We start from the raw sequence: 26,953 nt of genomic DNA, 5'->3' as shown, positions 1-26,953 counted from the left end.
CCGCCTCCCGCATCCCTATTTTTAGCAGCCCGCCCCGAGACCACGTGACGGAGGACGCAGCCCCGCGGACGCCGGCATCCTGCGGGGCGCCGAGCCGGGGGAGCCGGGCTGCCCCAGGCCATGAAGATCTGGAGCTCCGAGCACGTGTTCGGGTGAGGCTGGCGGCCGCGGGAAAGGCAGGCGCGCTTCGGCCCGGTTCGTGGCTAATGCCCCCGCGGAGGCAGCCCAGCCTCGGGGATGGGGGGCCGCGGGTGGGCTCGTCCTCGGCCGGCGCGGGCCGCACCCCAGCTCCTCCGCCGCAGGTCCGATCCCGCGGCGCAGGACGGGGTCCTGGGGTGCCAGGCCTGCAGCGGTCATGGAAGCGAACGTTCTCGGGGTCCGCGTCGGCCTTGAGCTGGGGAGAGAGAGTAGATCGAAAGCACTGGGGGTCGGGGGAGGGGAGGTGGTGGTGGGGATCTAATAGGCGTGTGTACCCCTGGACACCTCCAAAGTCAGCTTGGGAAACCGCGATCTGCCTGACCTCCGCGGTGCCTGCTTCTAGTGGGTCATCGAATTTGAATCCGTTTCGAAGCAAAAAAGTGTTAAGAGATTGTTTGCAGTGGCTGGAAGCCCTACCCCCTTCCTGTCCTCCCCCCCCCTTCCTCTCTCTCTCTCTCCCTCTGTGCCCCTTTCTCTCTCAAATGAATAAATAAAATATATTAAAAAAAAAAAACATTAACCGGGCGTGGTGGCGCACGCCTTTAATCCTAGCACTTGGGAGCCAGAGGTAGGAGGATCACTGTGAGTTCAAGGCCACCCTGAGACTACATAGTGAATTCCAGGCCAGCCTGGGCTGGAAGCAAGACCCTACCTCGGAAAACCAAAATAAAATAAATAAATAAAGATTTTAGAATCTTCTAGTCCATGTTGAGAAGCTTTTCGCCGTAGGAGGGGGGGGGGGGGGAAAATTGCATGAAACGAAATTGTCATCCTTTGGCTTTTAAGATTTTAAAGTTATAGTGAATATTTATTAGCTTGTTTCAAAACCTCTGAAATTATTTTTAGTTTAGTTTTATATTGTGGTGGTGCAGGGAGTCAAACCCAGCACATTAGGCAAGTTACACTGAGCAACAGCCCCTGACTTTAAAATGAAACTTTTATGGGCTCTTAGACCAGATGGTATGCATTTTTTTTTTTTTTTTTTGTAAACTTGCAGCTTTTCTAAAGACTGTTCTGTCATGATGAGGCATAACTTTACACAGTTGGATATGCAAAGAGGGGTTGGGGAAATTAAGTCATTATATACAGGAATGCCAGAGTATTTTCGGTACTCAGTTTTCTTGTGGACCAGTTGATTACTGCCCTAGAGAGTCATGAAATGTTGGCTGACACTGGGAAAAGTATTTTTGACCTTTTTTTTTAAAAAAAATTTTATTTATTTATTTATTTATTTGAGAGCGTCAGACACAGAGAGAAAGACAGAGGGAGAGAGAGAGAATGGGCGCGCCAGGGCTTCCAGCCTCTGCAAACGAACTCCAGACACGTGCGCCCCCTTGTGCATCTGGCTAACGTGGGACCTGGGGAACCAAGCCTCGAACCAGGGTCCTTAGGCTTCACAGGCAAGCGCTTAACCGCTAAACCATCTCTCCAGCCCATTTTTGACCATTTTTGCAGCTGCCATGCACTTTTAATTTTTTTTAAATAAGATTTTTTATTTTTATTATTTATTTATTTATTTGAGAGTGACAGACACAGAGAGAAAGACAGATAGAGGGAGAGAGAGGGAATGGGCGCGCCAGGGCTTCCAGCCTCTGCAAATGAACTCCAGACGCGTGCGCCCCCTTGTGCATCTGGCTAACGTGGGACCTGGGGAACCGAGCCTCGAACCGGGGTCCTTAGGCTTCACAGGCAAGCGCTTAACCACTAAGCCATCTCTCCAGCCCGCGTTTTAAATTTTTATTTATTTATTTATTTCCGTGTGTGTGTGTGTGTGTGTGTGTGTGTGTGTGTGTAAACTCACAAAGAGGGGACTCTTGCTACTGCAAAGGAACACCAGACACTTTTGTTTCTGGCTTACATAGGTGCTTAGGACTTGAACCAGAGTAGGTAGGCTTTGCAAGCAAGTACCTTTAACCACCAACCCTACCCCTGTTTTTTTTTTTTTTTTTTTTTTTTTGGTTTTCTGAGGTAGGGTCTCACTCTAGCTCAGGCTGACCTGGAATTTACTATGTAGTGTCAGAGTGACCTCAAACTCATGACAATCCTCCTCACTCTGTCTCCAAAGTGCTGGAATTAAAGGCATGCACCACCACGGCTGGCTGTTTTTTTTTTTTTTTTTAAGCTCTATTCAAGTATTTATATATTCCATTTGGAGTGTAAGTCATCTGTTTAAAAATATATAACTCTGGGCTAGAGAAATCACTTAGCAGTTAAGATGCTTGCCTGCAAAGCCAAAGGATTCAGGTTTGGTTTCCCAGGACCCACGTAAGCACAAGGGGGTGCACGTGTCTGGAGTTTGTTTGCAGTGGTGGGAGGCCCTGGTGCGCCCATTTTCTCTCTCTGCCTCCTCTCTCTCTCAAATTAATAAATAAAAATCATTTATTTTTGATTTTTCAAGGTAAGGTTTTGCTCTAGCCCAGGCTAACCTGTAATTCACTACATAGTGTCAGGGTAGCCTTGAACTGACAGCAATCTTCCTACCTCTGCCTCCTGAGTGTTGGGATTAAAGGTACGTGCCACCACACCTGGCATAATTTTTTTAAAGTATATAACTTGGGGGCTGGAGAGATGGCATAGAGGTTAAGGCGTTTGCCTGCAAAGCCAAAAGACGGCCCCAGTTTGACTCTCCAGGACCCTGTAAGCCAGATGCACAAGGGGGCGCATGCATCTGGAGTTCGTTTCCAGTGACTGGAGGTCCTGGTATGCCCATTCTGTCCCTCTCTCTCTCACTCTCTCTCTCTGTCTCTCTGTCTCTCTCCCTCTTTCTCTCTCTCAAATAAATAAATAAATAGGGGCTGGAGAAATGGCTTAGCAGCTAAGGCATTTGCCCGTGAAGCCAAAGGACCCATGTAAGCCAGATGCACAAGGGGCACATGCATTTGGAGTTCGTTTTCAGTGGCTACAGGCTCTGGCATGCCCATTCTCTCTCTGTCTCTCTTCTAGTGCTCTCTCTCTCTCTGCTTGCAAATAAATAAATAAAATTTTAAAAAATTATGAGTGGATGAAAATTTAAAATATATATTAAATAAATAAGAAGTATATAATTCAAAAAATTTTAATATACTTCCAGAAAGTTGATTTTTTTTTTGGAAATTATTTAGCCATCATCTTGTCCAGTTTTAGAATATTTCTACTGTCTTCCAGATAGCACCTCTTCTTTGCATTTGTAGACATTCCTCATTCCTGTCCCAGGTGACTTTTTTATTTGTCTAGATTGCTTTTTTCTGGACATTTCATATTATAAAAAACAAACAAACCCAAAACTCTGTTTCCATTCTATCTCTCTCCAATTGCAAATATATAACTAAAAATATTTAAAAAATTAAAAGAAGTACCCACTTTCTCTCCAACCCTTTTAAACTCTTTTAGTTCATTTTATTTATTTATTATTATTATTTTGAGTTTTTCAAAGTAGGGTTTCACTCTAGTTCAGGCTGACCTAGGATTCACTATGGAGTCCCAGGGTAGCCTCGAACTCACGGCAATCCTCCTACCTCTGCCTCCTGAGTGCTGGGATTAAAGGCGTGTGCCACCATGCCCGGCAATTTATTATTTATTTTAGTGTGTGGGTAGAGAGAGAGAGGCAAATAGAGAGAATGGGCATGCCAGGATCTCTAACCACTGTAAACAAACTCCAGATGTATGCTCTACCTTTGCATCTGGCTTACATGGGTACTAGGGAATCGAACCTAGGTCCCCAAATGCCTTAACCTCTAAGCCAACTCTCCATTCCTTTTTTTTTTTTTTTGAGGTACGGGCTCGCTGTAGCCCAGGTTAACCTGGAACTCACTTTATAGTCCAAGGCTGGCCTCAAACTCATTGCAATCCTCCTCCCTTTGCCTTCTGAGTTCTGGGATTAAAGGTGTGCACCATCACACCCTGGCTACATAGCATAATAGTTTTGGAGGTTCACCCATGTGGTAGCCTGTGTTGTACTTCAGTTTATGTCCCAGGCACCCTGCCAGTACCAGACACATCAGTGCTCCATGAGGTGCTAGGGAAGCTCATGGGGAGGCCAGAGGCCCTTCCAAAATAAGAGCAGCACCAGGTCCATGGCAGGCATTGTCCCCTCATGGCAGGAGGCTTGGGGGAGATAGACCTATAGCTTGCTTGCCTTCCAGCTAGAAACAGAAATAAGAAATTAACATTACAGATAGGTCAGAAGTGCCCACTTTCAGGCTGGAGAGATGGCTCAGCAGTTAAAGCACTTGCCTGCAAAGGCTAACGACCAGGTTCACATCTCCAGTACCCACGGAGAGCTAGATGCACAAAGTGGCATGTGCATCTGGAGTTCATTTGCAGCGTCCGAAGGCCCTGGTGCACCCATTCTCTCTGCCTCCGTTCTCTCTCTCTCTCTTTCTGCTTGCACATAAATAAATAAAAATATCAAAATTAAAGCTGGGCATGGTGGGGCATGCCTTTAATCCCAGCACTCGGGAGGCAGAGGTAGGGATATCGTCATGAGTTCAAGGCCATCCTGAGACTACATACTGAATTCCAGGTCAGCCTGGACCACAGTGAGACCCTACCTTGAAAAGCCATAATAAATAAATAAATATGTATGTATATATTTATATAAATTTTAAAAAAATTAAAAGAAGTAACCACTTTTTTCCCTCTCCAGTACTGTCCCTTCTTAGTTTCTCTTCAGAGGTGGCTGAGTAGTGAATTGGATGGGTGTCTTTCCAGTGGTTTGTGCTAAAGGTCCATGTGATGACACTGATGTGTGTTTATATATGTCCATAAATATAATATACTTTTGTTTTCCTGAAACAGAAATCAAAGGCATCATGTTGTATGGATATTTTGACAATTTCTCTTCTCCTGGTAGTAAGCTTTTGAGATCCACCCAAACTGGATATAAACAGATGCAGTTCTAGCTTGATTATACTAGCTGTAGAAATAGGCTACAAAACTTGTCCCTTAGCTGGTGCACACCTTTAATCCCAGCACTTGGGAGGCAGAGGTAGGAGGATCGCCATGAGTTCAAGGCCACCCTGAGAATACATAGTGAATTCCAGGTCAGCCTGGGCTAGAGCAAAACCCTTCCTGAAAAAAAAAAAAGAAAGAAAGAAAACAAAACAACAACAAAATAACTTGTCCCTTGTTTGATTAAAATATATTTTCCTCTTACAGACCCAATGGTAGCCAGCCCCATGTGTTTTTGCTTTAATTAATTAAGATAATGGTCCCACATCAGCCAGATGCACATGGTGGTTTGCAGGGGCTAAAGGCTCTGGTGCACCCATTCTCACTCTTGGTCTCTCTCTATCTCTCTCCCTCCCTCCCTTCTCTATCTCTCTAAAAAGAAAAAAAAAAAAAAAAAAACCCACACAGCTGATGGTGTGGCACATGCCTTCAGTTCCAGTACTCAGGAGGCCAAGGTAGGAGGATCACTGTTAGTTTGAGGTCAGCCTGGGCTAGAGCAAGACCCTACCTTAAAAAAGCAAAACTAAAATGAACAAAACACAGGACTGGAGAGATGGCTTAGTGGTTAAGGTGATTGTAGGCAAAGCCAAAAGACCCAGGTTCGATTCCCCAGGACCCACGTTAACCACATGTACAAGGGGGCACACGTGTCTGGAGTTGGTCTGCAGTGGCCGGAGGCCCTGGCGCGCCCATTCTCTTCCCCTCTCTCGCTTTCTCTGTCAAACAAATAAACAAATAAATAAATAAACAAACAAACAAACAAATAATGAAGTATGTTTTTAAAAAGCCTGAGTATTCTTTTTTTTTTAATTTTTACTTATTTATTTACAAAGAGAGAGAGAATGAATACGTGTGCTAGGGCCCCTAGCCTCTGCAAATGAACTCGACCCATGTGCCACTTTGTGCATCTGGCTTTACGTGAGTACTGAGGAATCAGACCCGGGCTGGCACAAGCCGGTGCTTTTAACAGCGGAGCTATCTTCCCAGCCCCCTGAAAACTCGAGATTTTTTATCTTCCGCAACAAATGCTGCAGTTGTTTGCTTTGAAGCGACAGGCTCATTCCATTAATTTTCGAGAAAACACCTACCACATCCCCAAGTCTGAGCAAACAGCTGGCGCATTGTTTTTCCAAGCGCAGGCGGTGGGTGGTGGGAGGCAGCCGGGAGCTGGGCTCCGCAACCGAGCCGCTGCCCAGAGCTCCCGAGGCAGCCAGGGAGCCCGGTGTGCTAGCCTACTTCCTGTTCCCTTGCAGACACTGTCGAAGAGAAGAGTCCTTAGCGGTCCACTAGTGATACAATGAATCACTTTACCATTTCATCACCGATCCATAAGAGAACCGGGGCTTGTCTGCTTGAATGCATCGGTGCGCAGCCGTGAGCGCGCTGCGGTTTGGAGCCCCGCCTGCGCTGCGGGGAGAGGCCAGCCTCCTCCCCACCCCCCTTGCTTTTGCAGCCGCGGCGTAAATGCCCTTGAGATGAGACAGCTAGTAAAGTCTCAAAGGCATTGTGGCAACCACCTAAGAGGGTGCAGAACCTGCAGAGTGTGGCCCACAGTCTTTAAAAAAAAACAACAAAAACTGGAAAACCGGACGTGCGCTTGGGATGCAGAGGTGGGTGGATCATCCTGAGTTCAAAGCCACCCTGGGACTACATAGTGAATTCCAGTTCAGCCTGGTCAGCCTGGACTAGAGTGAAACCCTACCCGTGTGTGTGTGGGGGGGGAGGGGGGACACTGGAGAAGCCGGGTGTGGTGTCACATGCCTTTAATCCCAGCACTCAGGAGACAGAGGTAGGGGGGGTCACTGTGAGTTCGAGGCCACCCTGAGACTATGCAGTGAATATTCCAGGCCAGCATGGGCTAGAGTGAGACCCTACCTTGAAAAAAAACAAACAACAACAACAAAAATAACAATAAAATACTGGAAATAGGGTGCAGCTGAGATTTTGGTATTGTGTTTACTTAAACCAGCAACAAAAACCCTTTTCATTATGAAAATTTCAGAAGTAAGCAAAAGTGTATAGAATAGAGTCCTGAGCACGTGGGTTAACTAAGTTTTTATTTTGTTTTGTTTTATTTTATTTTATTTGTCCAGCCAGTTAATCTATTTATCTGAATGTGTTTCTGCAAAAATTTAGAAACAGCTGGCAATAGCAATGCAATTTTATGAGCCTTAAGGACAGCTCTGGTCATTATGGTCCCTCAAAATGGCTACAATATAATGTTGAAGTGTTTTCTTTGTCTTTTTTTTTTTTTTCCAGACGCATGTGCCACCTTGTGCATCTGGTTTACGTGGGTATTGGAGAATCAAACCTGGGACCTTAGGTTTTGCAGGCAAGTGAACCATCTCTCCAGTCCCAACACTTTACTGTAGGGCTGGAGAGATGACTCAGCGGTTAAGGCACCTGCCTGCGAGCCTAAGGACCCAGGTTTAATTCCTCAGGACCCACGTAAGTCAGATGCATAAGGCGGCACATACATCTGGAGTTCGTGTTCAGGAGCTAGAGGCCGTGCTCACCTATTCTGTATCTGCCTTTTTCTCGCCCTCTCTCTCTCTCAAATAAGTCAATACAATAAAATTTTAAAATTAAAAAAAAAAACTACTGTAACTTGTTATTTGAGAGAGTATATATGTAGGCATGCCAGGGCCTCTGCCACTGTAAATAAACTCCAGACATCTATGCCACTTTGGGCATCTGGCTTTATGCGGGTACCAGAGACTCAAACCTGGGCTGGCAGGCTTCACAAGTAAGCACCTTTAACCACTGAGCTATCTCCCCAGTCCCAACTGATCCTCTTATAGCCTGCCTGGTTTCACATGTATAGCCCTTTCCCATGGATAATTTTAGGTAAATCCCAGCCTATGTCAGCTTGCTTGCTTGCTTCCTTCCTTCCTTTCTTTCTTTCAATTTTTAAAAAAAATTTTTTTGGTTTATTTTTATTTATTTATTTTAAAGTGACAGAGAGGGAGAGAGAGAGAATGGGCGCGCCAGGGCTTCCAGCCACTGCAAATGAACTCCAGACGCGTGCGCCCCCTTGTGCATCTGGCTAACGTGGGTCCTGGGGAATCGAGCCTCGAACCGGGGTCCTTAGGCTTCACAGGCAAGCGCTTAACCGCTAGGCCATCTCTCCAGCCCTTTCTTTCAGTTTTCAAGGTAGGGTCTCACTCTAGCCCAGTCTGACCTGGAAGTCACTGTGTAGTCTCAGGGTGGCCTCGAACTCACGGTGATCCTCCTACCTCTGCCTCCCGGGTGTTGGGATTAAAGGCGTGTGCCACCACGCCTCGCTGTCCTGAGACCCTTGTGATGACACAAGTACAGGGCGCCATTCTTGGGTGTGGGGGGAGCAGAGCACTCCCATGGGGATGGGAGTCAGGCTGCACCTTGTTTCAGTGTACAGTGTGCTTGGTGCCTTCTGAGAATGATCTAACCATTCCTGTCAGCCTAAACTTGGAACTCCTGCAGGCAAAAACCACACCGCTATTCTCTGCCTCTCTGTCATCTGAGCCCGTTCTAACATCTGCCGTTACGAGCAGGGCAGCCAGTTGAACGGATATCAGCTTTTTCTTGAACTAAGGAGTGTGGTATTGGTTTCTGTGCCTAGACCTTGTCACTTTAAAGATATTAAGGTGGCGCACGCCTTTAATCCCAGCATTTGGGAGGCAGAGGTAAGAGGATCGCAGTGAGTTGGAGGCCACCCTGAGACTGCATAGTGAATTCCAGATCAGTTTGGGCTAGAGCTAGACCCTACCTCGAGACCCCCCTCCCCAAACAAAAAGATATTCAGATTAGCTTAAGCTGGGGCAGAGTGGCATGTGCCTTTAATTCCAGCACTTGGGAGGCTGAGGTGTGAGGATTATTGTGATTCTAGGCCTGGGCTGGAATAAGCTGTGCCTCAAAACAAAACAAAAATGTGAGTAAGTAATTCCAAATGATCCCAGCAGCACAAACACAGAAGTTATCACAAATGTCAGCAGATCAGTGGGCAAAATGGGTAAACTAAGCATAGGCAGGGCATTAGAAAGCTGGCAGGCTGCGGTGTGCCTGAATTATCCAGAAGAAGGGCCAAGGGTGGTGTGCGCGTGAAATCAGACAGGCTGTAGGACTGCTAAGTATCAGAGCTTGCCCTCGTCTATGTTACACATTATTCATTTATTTACAAGCACAGAGAGAGAGAGAGAGAGGAAGAGAATGGATACACCAGGGCCTCCACCCACTGCAAATGAACTCCAGATGCACACATCACTTTATGTATCGGGCTTTACATGGGTACTAGGGAATCGAACTCTGGTCATGGGGTTGTGCACGCGAGCACCTTAACTGCTGAGCCATCTCTCCAGCTCCTCACCCATGTTAAATGAGCCCAGAACAGATTAGACTACATACGGTTGGGCAAAACCAGCAAATGCAAAGCCCACTTTATAAATGCATACCTGAACATTGAATATCTTCATAATTTATTGTATGCACTAATGAAAGTGAAAATTAGTGGGTATGGGATACATATTTGCACCTTTTTAAAGGCTTTTTAAAAAATACTTTATTTTTATTTATTTGAAAGGGGGAAAGAAAGAGAGAAAGAATGGGTGTACCAGGTCCTCCAGCCGCTAGAAATGTACCCCAGATACATGTGCCACCTTGTGCATCTGGCTTATGTGGGTCCTGGGGAGTTGAACTTGGGTCCTTTGGCTTTGAAGGCAAGTGCCTTAACCACTAAGCCCTCTCTCCAGCCCATGTTTGCAGCTTTTTTTTTTTTTTTGGTTTTGTGAGGTAGGGTCTCACTCTAGTCCAGGCTGACCTGGAATTCACTATGTAGTCTCAGGCTGGCCTTGAACTCACTGTGATACTCTTACCTCTGCCTCCCAAGTGCTGGGATTAAAGGTGTGCACCACCACGCCCGGCTTGCACCATTTTATGGTAGAAAAGTTTTAAATTCAACGGTGGTAAGTTGAAGACCATTCTTAGTTGATTTGGGACAGCACTAAGTGTATAGGAGCAACAGCTTGCTTGGCTACATCCTACAAAATAGATGAGGTTTTTCTTTCTTTTTAAATTATTTCCCAAGGCAGCATCTCACTCTAGCTCAGGCTGACCTGGAACTCACTCTGTAGCTCCTGACTGGCCTTGAATTCACAGCTATCCTCCTACTTCAGCCTCAAGAGTGCTGGGCCTGGCACGATGAATTTTTTTTTTTCTGTTGCTATTGTTTTTGTTTGTTTGTTTTTGTTTTTACAAAGTAGGGTCTCACTCTAGCCCAGTCTAACTTGGAACCCACTATATAGTTCCAGACTGGCCTCGAACTCATGGCAATCCTCCTTACCTCTGCCTCCCAAGTGCTGGGATTAAAGACGTGCGTCACCACGCCGCGCGCACGATGGGTTCTTTAATATTACTGACCTACTTACTGGATGTCCAGGTGGTCAGGGTCCCGGAAGTCAGGGTCCAGCTCGGATCCAGAGCAGCAGCCAGACGAGACGGGAGGCACATCTGGGCGCTAGCTGGTCAGTGTGCAATTTTCCCAGTGGACCTCCACCGTGGCCATGGGGAGTCCTGTCTCACTGACACGAAGCTCCCACAAAAGTGTTCTCCCTCCTGTGGACTGGAGATGGGCCAGAACAGGGAAAGCCCAGGGTCCTAAGAGGTCAGGGCCGCTGAGCGCAGAGGCCAAGGCGCTGCTGCATCTGGGGTAGTGGGGAGCCCTGGTCTCCTCGGAGAGATGCCCAGGTCCAGGGCTACCCAGCATCCAGAGAAGCGCGTGGCTGTCCTGCAGCCGAGGCTGATTGTATTCTCCCTGCAGACACCCGTGGGACACGGTGATCAAGGCGGCCATGCGGAAGTACCCGAACCCCATGAACCCGTGCGTGGTGGGCGTGGACGTGCTGGAGCGCGGCGTGGACGGCCGGGGCCGCCTGCACAGCCTGCGCCTGCTCAGCACCGAGTGGGGGCTGCCCGGCTTCGTGCGCGCGGTGAGCCCCGTCCTGCGCCCGGGCTCCCTGCAGACCCCTGCAGCCCGGCCTTGTGCCTGGGCTCCGCGCCTCTCCCGGGCTCCCACCTCTTGTCACGAGACCTCTGCCTCACTGGTCCCAGTCTGTTGTCTGGGAAGGACACTAGTCCCCTTCAGTAAGGGACCGCCTTGGTGACTTTATCTTTCCCCAGTGACATCATGGCTCTGAAAGTATAACTTTGAGGATGACAGTCACCTGCCCTGTTGCACCTTAACTTAACCTCCACGTGCAGCCCAGGGCCTCGCATGGTCCCAGGGTTTCCGCTACCTCCTCCTGTCCACCCCCTCTTCTGGAGCTGTTAGCCCAGGCCTTGCATCAGGGTGTGGATAGGCTACCCTGCCTTAGAACTCAGCACTGAGACCGCCCCCCACCCCCTGGCCTGAGAGAGCCCTTGCCTCCCTCATGTAAGGTTTGGTAAAAAGCATTTGTGGGCTTGAGGTATGGCTTAGCGATTAAGGCACTTGCCTGCAAAGCCAAAGGACCCAGGTTCGATTCCCCAGGACCCACGTTAGCCAGATGCACAAGGGGGGCGCACGCGTCTGGAGTTCGTTTGCAGTGGCTGGAGGCCCTGGCGTGACCATTCATTCTCTCTCTCTCCCCCTCTTTCTCTGGTAAATAAATAAAAATATTTTTTTAAAAAACATTTGTTGCCGGGCGTGGTGGCGCACGCCTTTAATCCCAGCACTCGGGAGGCAGAGGTAGGAGGATCACCAAGAGTTCGAAGCCACCCTGAGACTCCATGGCGAATTCCAGGTCAGCCTGAGCCAGAGTGAGACCCTACCTCGAAAAACCAAAAAAAAAAAAACATTTGTTAAGTTTTGTACATTAAGCTCTGAATTCATTTTGTTACTGTCCAACCAACTAGAACAGGAACTTCAACTATTCTGTATCCCTAGACAGAGCATAGTTGTAAATAAGTGAACTGGTACGTAAATGGACTTTAAAAATTTCAAACCAGAGTCTTTAGGTTTCCCAGGCAAATGCCTTAACCACTACGCCATTTCCCCAGTCCGTAAATGGATTTTTAACATGGTACCTTTTTTTTTTTTTTTAAAGATTTTGGGAACCAGCAGAACTTTGACATACATCAAGGAACATTCTGTTGTGGATCCGTCCGAAAGGAAAATGGAACTTTGTTCCACCAATGTAAGCAAAGGTGCTTGATATTTCTTGGTAATGGCGCATAATGCCTTCACTTAATTTTATTTCCAGTCTGCCTTTGGTCTAAGTAATTGGTTGGTTTTAGTAGGAGGTATTTTGTGTTTTGTTTTGAGACAGGTATTCATTTGTAGTCCAGGCTGGCCGTGAACTTGCTGCAATATTATTCTCGCCTCAGCCTGTGGAGCGCTGGGATTACAGATGTGAGCCGCCCATGCTCACCTTTATGTTTTTATTCAAGAATAGTAAGCATAGAGGTAAACATAGGTAAAATAACTAAAGCTGGGTGTGGTGGTGCATGCCTTTAATCCCAGTATCTGGAAGGCAGAGGTAGGAGGATCACTGTGAGTTCGCGGCCAACCTGAGACTAGTGAGTTCCAGGTCAGCCTGGGCTAGAGAGTGAGACCCTACCTCGAACCCCCCCCCCAAAAAAAGAAAGCCAGGCATGGTGGTGAATATCTTTAATCACAACACTTGAGAGGTAGAGGAGACTACATAGTAAATTCCAGGTCAGCTTGGGCTAGAGTGAAACCATACTCTGGAAAAGCAAAAACTAACAAAAAAAAAAAAAGAACTAAATCCTGGTGTTCTATTTACCCAGCTGGGTGACTGTAGATAATGCTAGTGTAATTATATAAGTGTATATGTATACATATATGTATTTGTGTGTTTGTATGTGTATGTTCATATGTGTGGAGGCCAGAAGATAACCTTTGGTGTTGTCGTCAGAAACACTGGCCACTCGTTTTTGAGACAGAGTCTCATTGGCCTAGAGTGTCCTAATTAGGCTAGACTGGCTGGCTGGTGAGCTCTAGGAACCCATCTATCTCTGCCTCCCCAGCACTGGCATTACGGGCACATGCCACTGTGCCTGCTGTTCATGTTACATGGGTACTGGGGATGAAACTCATGCCTGCAAGACACGCAGTTTACCTGCTAAACTATCTCGCAGCCCCTGTGTTGTTTATTTAAAAGAGCTAGAAGAGCCGGGCGTGGTGGCGCACGCCTTTAATCCCAGCACTCGGGAGGCAGAGGTAGGAGGATCGCCGAGAGTTCAAGGTCACCCTGAGATGACACAGTTAATTCCAGGTCAGCCTGGACCAGAGTGAGACCCTACCTCGAAAAACAAAAAAACAAAACAAAAACAAAACAAAAACAAAACAAAAAAAAAGAGCTAGAAGAAAAGATTCTAAATGGTTTTACAGCAAAGACATGATACATGTTTAAGGAGATAGATATGCTAACCCTGGCTTGAATGTTTCATAGTATATACATACATCATTTCTTTATATATAATTTATTTTTTTCTCAATTTTTATTAACATTTTCCTTGATTATAAAAAATATCCCATGGTAATACCCTCCCTCCACCCCCACTTTCCCCTTTGAAATTCCATTCTCCATCATATCCCCTCCCCATATCAATCAGTCTTTCTTTTATTTTGATATCATGATCTTTTCCTCCTCTTATGATGGTCTTGTGTAAGTAGTGTCAGGCACTATGAGGTCATGGATATCCAGGCTATTTTATGTCTATATAATTTATTATTATTATTATTTTGGATTTTAAAAAATGTTTATTTGCAAACAGAGACAGATAAAGAGAGAATGGGTATGCCATGGCCTCTAGCCACTGCAAACAAACTCCAGACGCTGGCTTATGTGGGCCCTGGAAATCAAACCTGGGTCCTTTGGCTTTGCAGTCAAACGCCTTAACCACTAAATCATCTCTCCAGCCCCATTTCTTAATAAAAAAAAAAAAAAAAATTTTTTTTTTTTGGTTTTTTGAACATTTCAGCCTGGGCTTATAGGTGCATGTTACTACACCCTGTCAGGCGGCCTTGTTTTGTTTGTTTATTCTATGTTTGAGATTGAATCCAGGGCCTTGGCTGTACCAGGTAAGGGTCTACCACTGAGCTCCATCCCCAGTCCTTAGTGATCATTGTAAAAGATCCTTTCTCCCTTTATTCTTCTCTCATTTCCTTCCATTGGGGGGAAAAATATACATATACATATATGTATATGTATATGTATATGTATATGTATATGTATATGTATATGTATATGTATATGTATATGTATATGTATGTATGTATATATATATACATACATATATATGTATATATGTATATATGTATGTATATATATATATATGGGCTTAGGGTATATAGGTCAGTGGTAGAGTGATTATTGGGTAATGAAGGACTGAGTTTGATGCCCAGCACTGCAAAAAAAAAGTGTGCGTATGTATGTATAAAACTATTTAATGAAAATTCAAGGAATATGTTGAGATGACTGCATGGACCAAGAAAATGGGGTGATTTGCTTGTTTGTGGTCCTAGAGGTTTAGCCCAGGGCTCTGCATATGCTGTGCAAACAAGTTTACCATCGAGCTGTACCTGCAGCCTCTTGAAAATGGTTTATTTCATAAAATAATACTTATTTTTTTATTTTTGAAATATTACTTATTATTTGTTTATGAGAGAGAGAGGATGATAATGATTGCGCCAGGGTCTCCAGCCACTGCAGACAAACTCCAGACATATGTGCCACCATGTGCATCTGGCTTATGTGGGTTCTGGGGAATTGAACCTTGGTCCTTGGCCTCACAGGCAAGTGCCTTAACTGCTAAGCCATCTCTCCAGCCCCATATTATTTTTTTTTCAAAAAAATATTTTATTTATTTATTTGAAAGAGGTCCTCAGAGAGTGAGAGAGAGGAAGAATGGGCCCGCTAGGGCCTCCAGCCTCTGGAAACAAACTCCAGACACATGCACCACCTTGTGCATCTGGCTTTATGTGGGTGCTGAGGAATCAAACCTGGGTCCTTTGGCTTTGCAGGCAAGAGCCTTAACTGCTAAACTATCTCTCTAGTCCCATATTACTTACTTTTTTATAAAAATTTATTTATTTATTTGAGAGCGACAGACACAGAGAAAGACAGATAGAGGGAGAGAGAGAGAATGGGCGCGCCAGGGCTTCCAGCCTCTGCAAACGAACTCCAGACGCGTGCGCCCCCTTGTGCATCTGGCTAACGTGGGACCTGGGGAACCGAGCCTCAAACCGGGGTCCTTAGGCTTCACAGGCAAGTGCTTAAACCGCTAAGCCATCTCTCCAGCTCCCATATTACTTACTTTTAACAAACATCAAAATGGGCTTCTTTGGGCATAATCTCAACGAAGTACCTATATGGAATTTCCCTTCCTCCAGCGTCCCCTTCCTGTGGGCCACCTGCCTTGTCCCTTACACTATGGCATTGGTTTGAGTCATTGTTCATTTATTGGTTCCACCAGCGGTACCAAGTGCTTATCCTGTGCTGAGGAAGGGAATACAGGGACCAAGAGATGCGCCTTCCCCCGTGTATTTCACAGGGGGCTATCTCACCAGCCCGAGCTGCGGACAACTGTAGCAGCCGGGGCAGAGTACCGCCCCCAGCCGTGTGGCCGTGTGGGAACCCCCGAGAGGAGATAGCAGAGACGTTGGGGCTCTTGGGTTTCAGGAGGTTCCCAGACATTCTAGCAGGACTTCCCATGAATGTGAGAATGCGGATGGAACAGAGCAAGCAGAAGTGGGCCGGGCTGCTGTGGTGAAGTGTGGGACATGACGCTTAGGATGGTAGAGGCAGCTGGGGATGGTGGAGGAACCAGTGAGGTTTCCCGTCTTGGCATCTTCTGTGGAGCCAGCATTTAAAACAAGGCTGGAGGGCTGGAGAGACAGCTTAGTGGTTAAGGCGCTTGCCCGCGAAGCCTAAGAGTCCAGCTTCGATTCCCCAGACTCCATGTAAGCCAGATGTACAAGGTAGCACATGTGTCTGGAGTTCATTTGCAGTGGCCAGAGGCCCTAATGCATCCATTCTCTCTCCTCCCCCTCTCTCAAATAAATAAATAGTTTTGTTTTTGTTTGTTTGTTTGTTTTTTTGAGGTAGGGTCTCATTCTAGCTCAGGCTGACCTGGAATTCTCTATGTAGTCTCAGGGTGGCCTGGAACTCACCGTAATCCTCCTACCTCTGCCTCCCAAGTGCTGGGATTAAAGGCGTGCATCACCATGCCTGGAAAATAAATAGTTTTAAAAATATACTATTGAGGCTGGAGCTACTCTGGGATCTGGGGGTTTTAATCTGCCCCCCCCCCCAAAGCATCTGGAGCATATTTATTTATTTTAGAAAAAGAGAAAGAATGGGAGTGCCAGGGCCTCTAGCCATTGCCAGTGAACTCCAGACATATGTACCACCTGTGCATTTGGCTTATGTGGGTGCTGGGCAATTGAAATTGGGTCCTTGGGCTTTGCAGGCAAGTGTCTTAACCACTGAGCCACCTCTCCAGCCCTGGAGCATATTTAGGCTTCGACTCTGAGGTGGGTGTGGGATCCTTGACCCAGCATCTCGCTGTGGGGTCAGTCTGTCCCTTACCCTGTTCTGCAGCAGAAAGGGGCGTGGGTCCCCATGTGCTGAAAGATGAGGTTCCAAGCATACAGGACAGAGCCCAGATGCCTTAACACACCTGGTGCCACCTTTGCCACTGTCCTCTCCATGGTCTAGTTGGCTCCTCTAGCCATCCTATGGTTTGGGGTGACAGGGAGCCTGCAAGGGCTGCTTGGCTAGTACCTCTTGCCTCTTTTTTTGTTTGTTTGTTTTTCAAGGTAGCGTCTTGTTCTAGCCCAGGCTAGAATTCACTATGGAGTCTCAGGGTGGCCCCCAACTCACAGTGATCCTCCTACCTCTGCCTCCGAGTGCTGGGATTAAAGGCGTGCACCACCGCGCCCGGCTTTTTTTTTTTTTTTTTTTGTCTTTTGTCATTTCTGACTACTGTTATAGTTTGTTCTGTTTTGTCTGGGAGATTCTGCTTTTTCCTTGAAGAGCTCAGCTGACAATTCAGAGGGACAGTTGAGGTGACAGTGAGGCTTAGTGCCAAGGAAATGGGGCATGGAAGACAGCTGCACGCTTCCGTCACATGTTAGCGCCACTGGATGTGTTGTTTTTTCAGTCTCACATTTCTCTTATCAAAGGAAAATGAGGGCTGGAGAGATGGCTTAGCGGTTAAGGCATTTGCCTGCGAAGCCAAAGGACCCAGGTTCGATTCCCCAGGACCCGCGTAAGCCAGATGCACATGCATCTGGAGTTTGTTTGCAGTGGCTACAAGCCCTGGTGTGCCCATTCTCTCTTCTCTCTCTCTTTCTCTCTGCTTATAAATAAATTGTTTTAAAAAAGGAGAATGACCATGTCTCATAGAATTGTTTAGCGAAGGGCTGGAGAGATGGCTTAGCAGTTAAGGCATTTGCCTGTGAAGAGTAGGGAGCCAAGTTCAATTGCCTAGTACCCACGTTAGCCAGATGCACAAGGTGATGCATGCATCTGGAGTTTGTTTGCAGTAGCTAGGGGCCCTGATGCACCCATTCTCTCTCTCTCTCTCTCATAAGTAAAATAAAATAATTTTTAAAAAGTGTTGTTGTTTTTTAAATAATTGTTTGAGTGGGCATAGTGGCGCATGCCTCTAATCCCAGCACTCAGAGGCAGAGGTAGGAGGATCGCTGTGAGTTCGAGGCCACCCTGAGACTACATAGTGAATTCCAAGTCAGCCTGGGCTAGAGAGAGACCCTACCTCCTAAACTAATTGAGAGAGAGAAAAAAAAAGAATTGTTTAAGGAAATAAGGTTTATATAACATACAGACTTGCATTAAAATATTGATTATACTTTAATCCCACACTTGGGAGGAAGAGGTAGGAGGATCACTGTGAGTTCAAGGCCACCCTGAGATTACACAGTGAATTCCAGGTCAGCCTGGGCTAGAGTGAGACCCTACTTCAAAAAAACATTGGGCTGGGGAGATGGCTTAGCGGTTAAGCGCTTGCCTGTGAAGCCTAAGGACCCCGGTTTGAGGCTCGGTTCCCCAGGTCCCACGTTAGCCAGATGCACAAGGGGGCCCACGCGTCTGGAGTTCGTTTGCAGTGGCTGGAAGCCCTGGCGCGCCCATTCTCTCTCTCTCCCTCTATCTGTCTTTCTGTGTCTGTCGCTCTCAAATAAATAAATTAAAAAAAAATTAAAAAAAAAAACATTAAAAAGGGCTGGAGAGATGCCTTAGTGGTTAAGGCACATGCTTAAGGGCCCTGGCTTGATTCTCTAGGTCCCATGTAAGCCAGATGCACTTGGTGGCGCATGCATCTGGAGTTCATTTGCAGTGGCTAGAGGTCCTGGTGTGCCCATTCTGTGTGTGTGTGTGTGTCTCTAATAAATAAATAAATGAAAATAAAATCTTTAAAACAAAAGTGCTGGACAGATGTGCTAGTGGTTAAAGACAATTGCTTGCAAAGCCTGTTGGCCTGAGTTCAATTCCCTAGCATCCACATAAGGCAGATGCAAAAAGTGGCAGTTTGGCATTCATTTGCAGACAAGAGACCCGGTTGCATCCATACACACAAATAAATAAATGATTTTTTGAGGCAATTTTTTTTTTTTTTTTTTTTTTAATGAGAGAGAGGGAGAAGCAGAGCAAAAGTGCACGTGCTCATGGTGAATTGGTGTGCCAGGGCCTCCAGCCACTGTAATAGAACTCCAGACACGTGTGCCACCTTGTGCATATGTGGGACAGCACATGCAGCACTTTGTGTGTCTGGCTTACATTGGATCTGGGGAGCTGAACATGGGTCAGGCTTCACAGACAAGCACCTTAACCACTGAGCCATCTTTCCAGCTCAAATATTTCGTTTTGTTTTGTTTTTCAATGTAGGGTCTCACTATAGTCCTGGCTGACCTGGAATTCCCTATGTAGTCTCAGGGTGGCCTCGAACTCACAGCAATCCTCCTACCTCTGCCTCCCGAGTGCTGGGATTAAAGGTGTGCTCCACCACGCCCGGCTCAAATAAGTAATTTAGAAAATATTTTTATGGGCTGGAAGGAAGGATGGCTTAGAAGTTAAGCGCTTGCCTATGAAGCCTAAGGACGCTGGTTCGAGGCTCAATTCCCCAGGACCCACGTTAACCAGATGCACAATGGGGCACATGCGTCTGGAGTTTGTTTGCAGTGGCTGGAGGCCCTGGTGTGCCCATTCTCTCTCTCTCTCTCTCTGTCACTCTCAAATAAATAAAAATAAAAATATTTTTAAAATATATATTTTTTTTTTATTTAAGAGGGGGGAAAGAGGCAGGGAGAGTGAGAGAGAGAGAGAAAGGCAGAGAATGGGTGCCCCAAGGCCTCCAGCCACTGCAAATGAACTCCAGACACATGCTCCACCTTGTGTGTCTGGCTTATGTGGTCCTGGGGAATTGAACCTGGGTCTTTTGGCTTTGCAGGCAAGAGCCATAATCACAAAGCTATCTCTCCAGCCCAAGTAAATACATTTTTTTCTCAATTAATTTTTATTAACATTTTCCATGATTATAAAAAGTATCCTATGGTAATACCCTTCCTCCTCCTCCCCCCACTTTCCCCTTTGAAATTCCATTCTCCATCATATCCCCTCCCCATCTCAATCAGTCTCTCTTTTATTTTGATGTCATGGTCTTTTCCTCCTCTTATGATGGTCTTGTGTAGGTAGTGTCAGGCACTATGAGGTCATGGATATCAAGGCCATTTTATGTCTGGAGGGAGCACGTTGTAAGGAGTCCTACCCTTCCTTTGGCTCTCACATTCTTTCTGCCACCTCTTCCACATTAGACCCTGAGCCTTGGAAGGTGTGATCGAGATGTTACTCAGTACTCCAGTCACTTCTTTCCAGCACTATGATACTTCCTGAGTCATCCCAAAGCATTTTTATTTTTAAAAAGAAGTTAGCTTGTTTAGAAGAAGTGAAACTTGAGACAGGGCCTCCATAGTTTCAGTGTGCATCCTGGGGTCTAGTTCATCCGGTCCTGGAACCAGGCTTCGACACGAGGAATGGAATGGATACTGTTGCTGGCCTGGACACTGACGGAGAATCGTGTATCCTGTCCTGCGGTTGCTGGGGGGCTTGGCAGTGCGCAGGCACTGCAAGGGCAGATCCCTGCACAGCTGTGGGAAGGTGTGTGGGGAGAGAAGACATGACTACCGCCCAAAGGAACAGCTAAGTTGTGCTGTCCCTAGCACACACGGTGGTGTTCCTTGGGCCTAGATGTTTCCCTTCTCTTCCTTGCAGAAACCCTAATCTGGGGATGGAAGGGTGTGGGCAGGCTGAAGCTGGTTTGCGAAGTCATGCAAGATAACTAGAACCTAAAGCCGGTGTTTTTTTTAAAGATCACACTCACGAATTTGGTATCTGTGAATGAGAGTTTGGTGTACACACCTCATCCAGAGAACCCTGACAAGTGAGTCATCTCTCCCTGGGATGGACATGTTGCCCATCGGGGTGAGGGCGGATGGAGCACCACCCCCTCAGAGCTGGTCAGCCCTTCACCTCTGGTTTTTCTGCAGAACTGTGCTCACCCAGGAAGCCATCATCACCGTGAAGGGGATTAGCCTTGGGAACTACCTGGAGAGTCTAATGGCCAGCACAATATCCTCCAATGCCAAGAAGGTATGCACCTCGGCCCCAGAGCTCACCAGGCCCTGAGGTGATGTGCTCATAAAACTAGTCCCCGCATCTTGCTCTGGACTGGGCCCTCTAGCTGAGTGCCTGCATTGTTTCTACACCATTCCAGAAGGATCTGAGAGGAAGGACATGTGTGGATGCTAAAGGGGCCGTACTTCGTGGCTTGTATTTAGTCTAGTCAGTAATAGAAGAGCCAGGCTAACCAGTTCTTAAAAATTTATTTATGTATTTTTATTTATGAGAGAGAGAGAGAGAGAGAATGGGCTCACCTAGGCCTCTAGCCACTGCAAACGAACGCCAAACGCATGTGCCACCTTGTGCATCTGGCTTATGTGGGACATGGAGAATTGAACCTGGGTCCTTAGGCTTCTCAGGCTCTGTGCATCTGGCTGTACGTGGGTAGTGGAGGATGGAACCTAGGCTTTTACGTTTGCAAACACGCCTCTCTAACCACTGAGCAATCTCTCCAGCCCCCTACCCCCCGCTGCTTTATTAAAGAAAAATACAGATTTGAGAAATGCATGCCGTAGCCTCGCTCATTTACGGGAGGCAGGGCAACAATAGACCATTGTCCACACAGGAGCTCTTCCAGGAAAAGAGAGAGTCATCCTGAACACTGTGTTTCCAAGTACTTGGCTTAGAGCAAGAGCCCTGAGTGCTGCCTCTAAACACTGTAGACTGGAAGACTGTGCGTCTGAAGCACTTTAGGCCTTCTATGGGATCAAACAGTTAGCCCCTGGAACCCAAGTTGGCTTTCTTTTATTTCACTTGCCGGGGGGAGGGGGGGGGGTTGTTGTGTGGGTGGCCAGCACAATATCCTCCAGTGCCAAGAAGGCATGCACCTCGGTCCCAGAGCTCACCGGTGCCCTGCGGTGATGTGCTGACAAGACTAGTCCCCGCATCTTGCTCTGGACTGGGCCCTCTAGCTGAGTGTCTGTGGTGTTTCTACACCGTTCCAGAAGGATCTGAGAGGAAGGACATGTGTGGATGCTAAAGGGGCCGTACTTCCTGGCTTGCACTTAAGGCTGAATCACTGCCTGTACCTGGCACCTGATAGTATTCATCTTTGTGGTCTCTATCCTTTGGCAGGTTGATGTAACTATTTAAAAAATATTTTAGCTGGGCGTGGTATGGTAGTGCATGCCTTTAATCCCAGCACTTGGGAGGCAGAGGTAGGAGGATCACCATGAGTTCAAAGCCACCCTGAGACTACATAGTGAGTTCCAGGTCAGCCTGGGCTAGAGTGAGACCCTACCTTGAAAAACAACAAAATATCTATTTATTAATTAGAGAGAGGGAGGGAGAGAAAGGACACTCCAGGGCCTGTAGTCACTGCAAACAAATGCCAGACTTTTTTTTTTTTTTTTTTTTTTGAGGTAAGGTCTCACTCTGGCCCAGGCTGACCTGGAATTCCCTACAGAGTCTCAGGGTGGCCTCGAACCCACAGTGATCCTCTTACCTCTGCCTCCCAAGTGCTGGGATTAAAGGCATATGCCCCCATGCCTGGCCAAATTCCAGATATATGCACCACGTTGTGCATCTGGCTTATGTAGGCACTGGGGAATCAAACCTGGGTCTTTAGGCTACACAGGCAAGCACCTTAACCGCTAAGCCATCTCTCCAGCCCTTGATGTATTTTTTTGATAGGCCTGGAAACTGCTTGTGGATATGAGAGACAGGGTTGCAGGTGTAGGAGGAGGGTCGTCCTGACCTCCCTGGTCTTCATATGTAGATTTGGACGTGGGATCTGGGGTGTGGCACGGGGTCCCTCCAGTGAGGACTTGCCATGTTCTGTTAAGGGAGGTGCCAGCGCTGGGGTGGCCTGAGCTGGTGCATTGATTGATTCGCAAACACATCAGAGAACTTTAGGCCTTGGAAACAAACACCCCACTGTGTTTCTGAGCTTCAAGAGCTGCCTGTATGTGGAAGGCGACTCGGGAAGTTCATTGCCATGTCCCTAACCCTGAAGCACTCCCCTCAGGCCTGTGGTCTGCTGTGTGCCTTGAGAACTGAAGTCCTTTTGTGTTGTTGCAGGGGTGGGCTGCCATTGAGTGGATAATTGAACATTCCGAGAGTGCCATCAGCTAACAGGTCTGCATTGATGTCTTGTGACGCATGGGGGTAACCACGGTAACCCTTTACCTGGTACAGGGTTTCCGCATTGTCTTAACCGTGTGCATGGGGTGTGGTGTGAGAGAAAGCTTCCACAACAAGGCTGCTTACCAGCCCTGTGTTTCTTTTCTTAATTCATTTTTATTTATTTGACAGAGAGAGAGAGAGAGAGAGAGAGAGAATGAATGGGTATGCCAGAGCCTCCAGCCACTGCAAACAAATTTCAGATGCATAGGCCGCCTTGTGTATCTGGCTGACGTGGGTTCTGGGGAGTCGAACCTGGCTCCTTAACCGCTAAGCCATCTCTTCAGCTCAGCCCTGTGCTTCTTAGCGTATGTCATGGTGGACAACTCCATCTTCCTTCATTTCCATGTTTCATGCCAGGACTTCCTTCCAGGGGACACCTGAGCTCTTGTCACATGCAGTCTGAGGAATGCAGTGCAGGGTCAGCTGCTGCCACAGCATCTCAGTGCCTGGCTGCCTGAACATTCCTCGGGACCGTGCACAGGAAGTGAAGAGCTTCCCCGAGCAGGTCCACAGGGTGACAAGCTCCTCTGATCTGGGATTTTTCATTTGGGGTAAAATTTGCATTTTTGGGGGGGGGCTGGAGATGGAACCCAGGAGCTCATACTTGCTGGGCTGTGGGAAGTGCTACAGCCCCAGACTGCACATATTTTATTTTATTTTGGGGGAGGGGTACTTATTCATCATTACTTTTATTTTTTTGAGGTAGGGTCTCACTCGAGCCCAGGCTGACCTGGAGCTCACTCTGTAGTCCCAGGCTGGCCTCAAACTCACAGCGATCCTCCTACCTCTGCCTCCCAAATGCTGGGATTAAAGGTGTGCGCCACCGCCTCTAGTTTGCTTGCTTATTTATTTATTTATGTTCTTTGAAGCAGGATCTCACTATAGCCCAGGTTAACTTGGAACTCATTCTGTAGCCCAGGCTGACCTCGAACTCATGGTGATCCTCCTACCTCATCATCTTCCTGAGTGCTGGGATTAAAGTTCTGTGCCATCGTGCCTGGGTGTACTTGTTCTTTTTTTTTTTTTTTTTTTCTTTTTCGAGGTAGGGTCTCACTCTGGCTCAGGCTGACCTGGAATTCGCCATGGAGTCTCAGGGTGGCCTTGAACTCACGGCAATCCTCCTACCTCTGCCTCCCGAGTGCTGGGATTAAAGGCATGCGCCACCACGCCCGGCGGGTGTACTTGTTCTTATGAAAAATATTTTGTGCCAATCTCTTCACTTGGCACAAGCTAGTACTCAGCTACTGGCTGTGCCCTTTCTAGCATCTCTATGAACTTCATAGACATTCTTTGGTTTCCTCAGCCCCCAGGAATTTGACACTTGGCTAGTTAACCCTCACCTTCATGCTGTTATGTCTCAGAAAGTGCCCTGTCTCCTTTCTCTAGGGGCTCCTCGCCCTCCTCCTGAAGACTTCTGGTTGCTCCCTGTTAAGCAGCAGTGCTCTGCTGCCCTAGGTCCCGCTTCCCTCCATCTGTCTGTCCCTAGTGTGTGTTTGCTTACTCATTCCCTTCCTGCCAGTCAGCCTATGAGCTGTGGGTTTGTGGTACCTTTAAGAAATTCTTGCTGATTTTGCCTAAGTCACTCACCGAAGCGTTCCAGAGACCTTCACCTTGAATCCAAGACTGGGACTTGCCATAGAGCGTCACTTCTCATGGCCTCATGGCTTGAGCTGTGTGTGTGGTGTAAAGGGAAAGAGGAGAAGGAGGGGAGAAAAGGAGGAGGAGGAGGGGAAAGGAGAAAGCAAGGCAGGGAGGGAGGTAATGTGAGTTGAGAGAGAGAATCCTGGTGTGAGTCATGGGCTTCTAGTTTCTTCATGAGCCAAACCAAACTGTCTCCATCTTTTAATCAGATGCCTCGCCCGAAAAAGTCAAAGAAAAAAATGAAAGAAGGAAAGATGGAGAAAGAAGGACGGATGGAGAAAGGAAAGAGTGAGGAGCGAGCGTGGAAGTGGTTCAGTCACGTCTGGGAGAGGTGACACCTACCGGAACCCTCCCTTTCCGTGGTGACCTCCCAGCAAAGCTTCGGGCCCGGTTGCCAGCTGTGCTGGTCGGTGGGGAGTTCGAGAAGTGCGTGCAAGGAGTGGGCGCCGCTTCCCTGGGCTGGGCTCTGCTCTGGGCACGCTGCGCTGGGCAGGGCTGTGCACTGCCCTCCCCCCCCGAAGTGGATTCCAGCTTTCACCGGGTTCCCCTGGCAGAGCGCCTCTTCCTCCCTGATGGCCCTGGTCACTTTGCAAGAGCAGATCTCTCCTCATGCCCCCCCTCCCTAGGGGCCTGGCTGCGGTCCCCTCCATCCTCACAGCAGCAGTGTCCCAACCGCTTTCTGTAGAAGGTGGTCGAGAAGCTTCCTTTGCTCTCAAGATGACTCTCGTGCAAAGGTATTCAAAAGGGCATGGAGCTATCTGACTGACTGTGGGTTTGGGTGGCCAGTGTTCTTTTTTTGGGGGGGGGAGGGGGTGTTGTTTTGGTTTGTTTGGAACTCTGATATATTTCAATTTTTTAGTTTTTTCAGTTCAAAATAATTTCACTCAGTTAGGTAACAACACCAAGTAAAACATCTGTATATTTCACCGAGATGTTAACTTGTTTAACTGTCATACATGATAATTAACCATTGATTAAAAACACTATTCAGTGGGCTGGAAAGATGGCTCATGGCTAAAGCGCTTGCTACCCAAGTGTGAGTATCTGAGTTCGGATCTCCCCCCCCCCCCCCCCCCCCCCGCGCCCCTGAGCCAAACCTTTAGTGCAAGTGTCTGTCGTTCCGGAGAGCCTACAGTGAGAAGAGGGCAAGACAGCCGAAGCCAGGCCGGCCCCCCTGGTGAGTGCAGGGGCAGACAAGACGGAAGGAGAGGATTGACACCCCTTCGAAGTTGTCCCCTCACAACCACACGTACATTGTGGCATGTGTGTGCTCACAGCCCTCCCCCCCAAAAGCCACCCCACACTGTTTTAGGTTTTGATCTTTTTTTTTTTTAATTTTTATTAGCATTTTCCATGATTATAAAAAAAAATATCCCATGGTAATTCCCTCCCTCCCTGCCCCACACTTTCCCCTTTGAAATTCCGTTCTCCATCATATTACCTCCCCATCACAATCATTGTACTTACATATATACAATATCATAGGTTCTGATCTTATTAAGAGAGGTATTGAGGTCTGAGGGGAGAGAGTAGAGGCATTTTGGAAAATTTATCACAGGTTAGTGTTCTGAGATAAAGTCTAATGTTCAAGCTGGCCTGAAACCTTTCTTTCTCTCTCTCTTTCTGTCTTTTAAAGGATTTTATTTGTAGGAGAGAGAGACAGAGAAAGAATGGCTGTGTCAGGGCCTCTTGCCCCTACAAACAAACTCCAGATGCATGCACCACCTTGTGTTCCTGGCTTTACATGGGTACTGGGGAACCAAACCTGGGCCTGCAAGCTTTGCAAGCAACCACCTTCAACCACTGAGCCATCTCTTTTTTCTTCTTTCTTTCTGCCTTTCTCTATCTCCTTCCCTTCCCTCACTTTCTTTCTGTTTCTTTTTTTCCTTTTTTCTTCCTCCTTCCCTTCCTCCCTCCCCTTTTTTCTTTGCCTCCCTTTCTTCCTTTCTTTTTTTATTTTTTATTAATTTTTTAAAAATTATGAATTTATTAGAGAGAGAGAGAGAGGGAGGGAAAGAATGGGTGCACCAGGGCCTCTAGCCACTGAAAATGAACTCCAGACGCTTGCACCTTCCTTCCTTTTGTCTTTCTTTTGTTCTCTTTCAGCAGTCTTGCTGTATAGCCCTGACTGCCCTTAGCATTCTTCCTGCTTTAGTCTTGAGTGTTGCCATCACAGGTATGCACCACCATGCTGGCCTAGGATCCTTGTTCATCCCCCAAAATCTTTTCAGCTTCTTCTGACAAGACTGGTCTGTTCTTGCAAGAAGGTGGGGACCTCAGGCCTGGTTCCCTTCATCCCCCTGCTGTTGTCTCCATATCCTGTAGCACTGGGGACATGCTGGGCTTTGGAATGATGGCTTTGGATGCCTGACCCAGGTTAGACTATC

At 47.3% G+C, this 26,953-nt stretch overlaps 1 protein-coding gene and 1 non-coding gene across 5 annotated transcripts; both read left to right on the top strand.

The window, feature by feature from the left end:
• Prelid3a (PRELI domain containing 3A) lies at positions 1–25,647 on the top strand. Of its 4 annotated transcripts, XM_045144070.1 has the most exons (8): positions 103–152; positions 6,381–6,491; positions 10,922–11,090; positions 12,186–12,275; positions 20,492–20,562; positions 20,669–20,771; positions 22,821–22,877; positions 24,776–25,647. In XM_045144070.1, exons 2-7 carry the CDS (start codon positions 6,484–6,486, stop codon positions 22,872–22,874), a joined length of 495 nt encoding a protein of 164 aa, XP_045000005.1. In that variant the 5' UTR covers positions 103–152; positions 6,381–6,483; the 3' UTR covers positions 22,875–22,877; positions 24,776–25,647. The 4 variants fall into 4 exon arrangements, with proteins under 4 accessions (XP_045000003.1, XP_045000004.1, XP_045000006.1 ...); XM_045144068.1 differs by lacking the exon at positions 6,381–6,491 and having other exon boundaries at positions 1–152; XM_045144069.1 differs by lacking the exons at positions 6,381–6,491; positions 24,776–25,647 and adding an exon at positions 23,283–23,355 and having other exon boundaries at positions 1–152.
• LOC123459151 lies at positions 7,218–7,344 on the top strand. The gene has a single exon (XR_006636059.1). It is a non-coding gene; the product is annotated as a small nucleolar RNA SNORA33 (small nucleolar RNA).
• Positions 25,648–26,953: the final 1,306 nt, after the last annotated feature.

Source organism: Jaculus jaculus, chromosome 2 (assembly GCF_020740685.1).
Source record: "Jaculus jaculus isolate mJacJac1 chromosome 2, mJacJac1.mat.Y.cur, whole genome shotgun sequence".
Classification (NCBI taxonomy): Eukaryota; Metazoa; Chordata; class Mammalia; order Rodentia; family Dipodidae; genus Jaculus; species Jaculus jaculus.
Note: the sequence above shows the minus strand (reverse complement) of the source record. Positions and strands in the feature narration are given on the sequence as shown.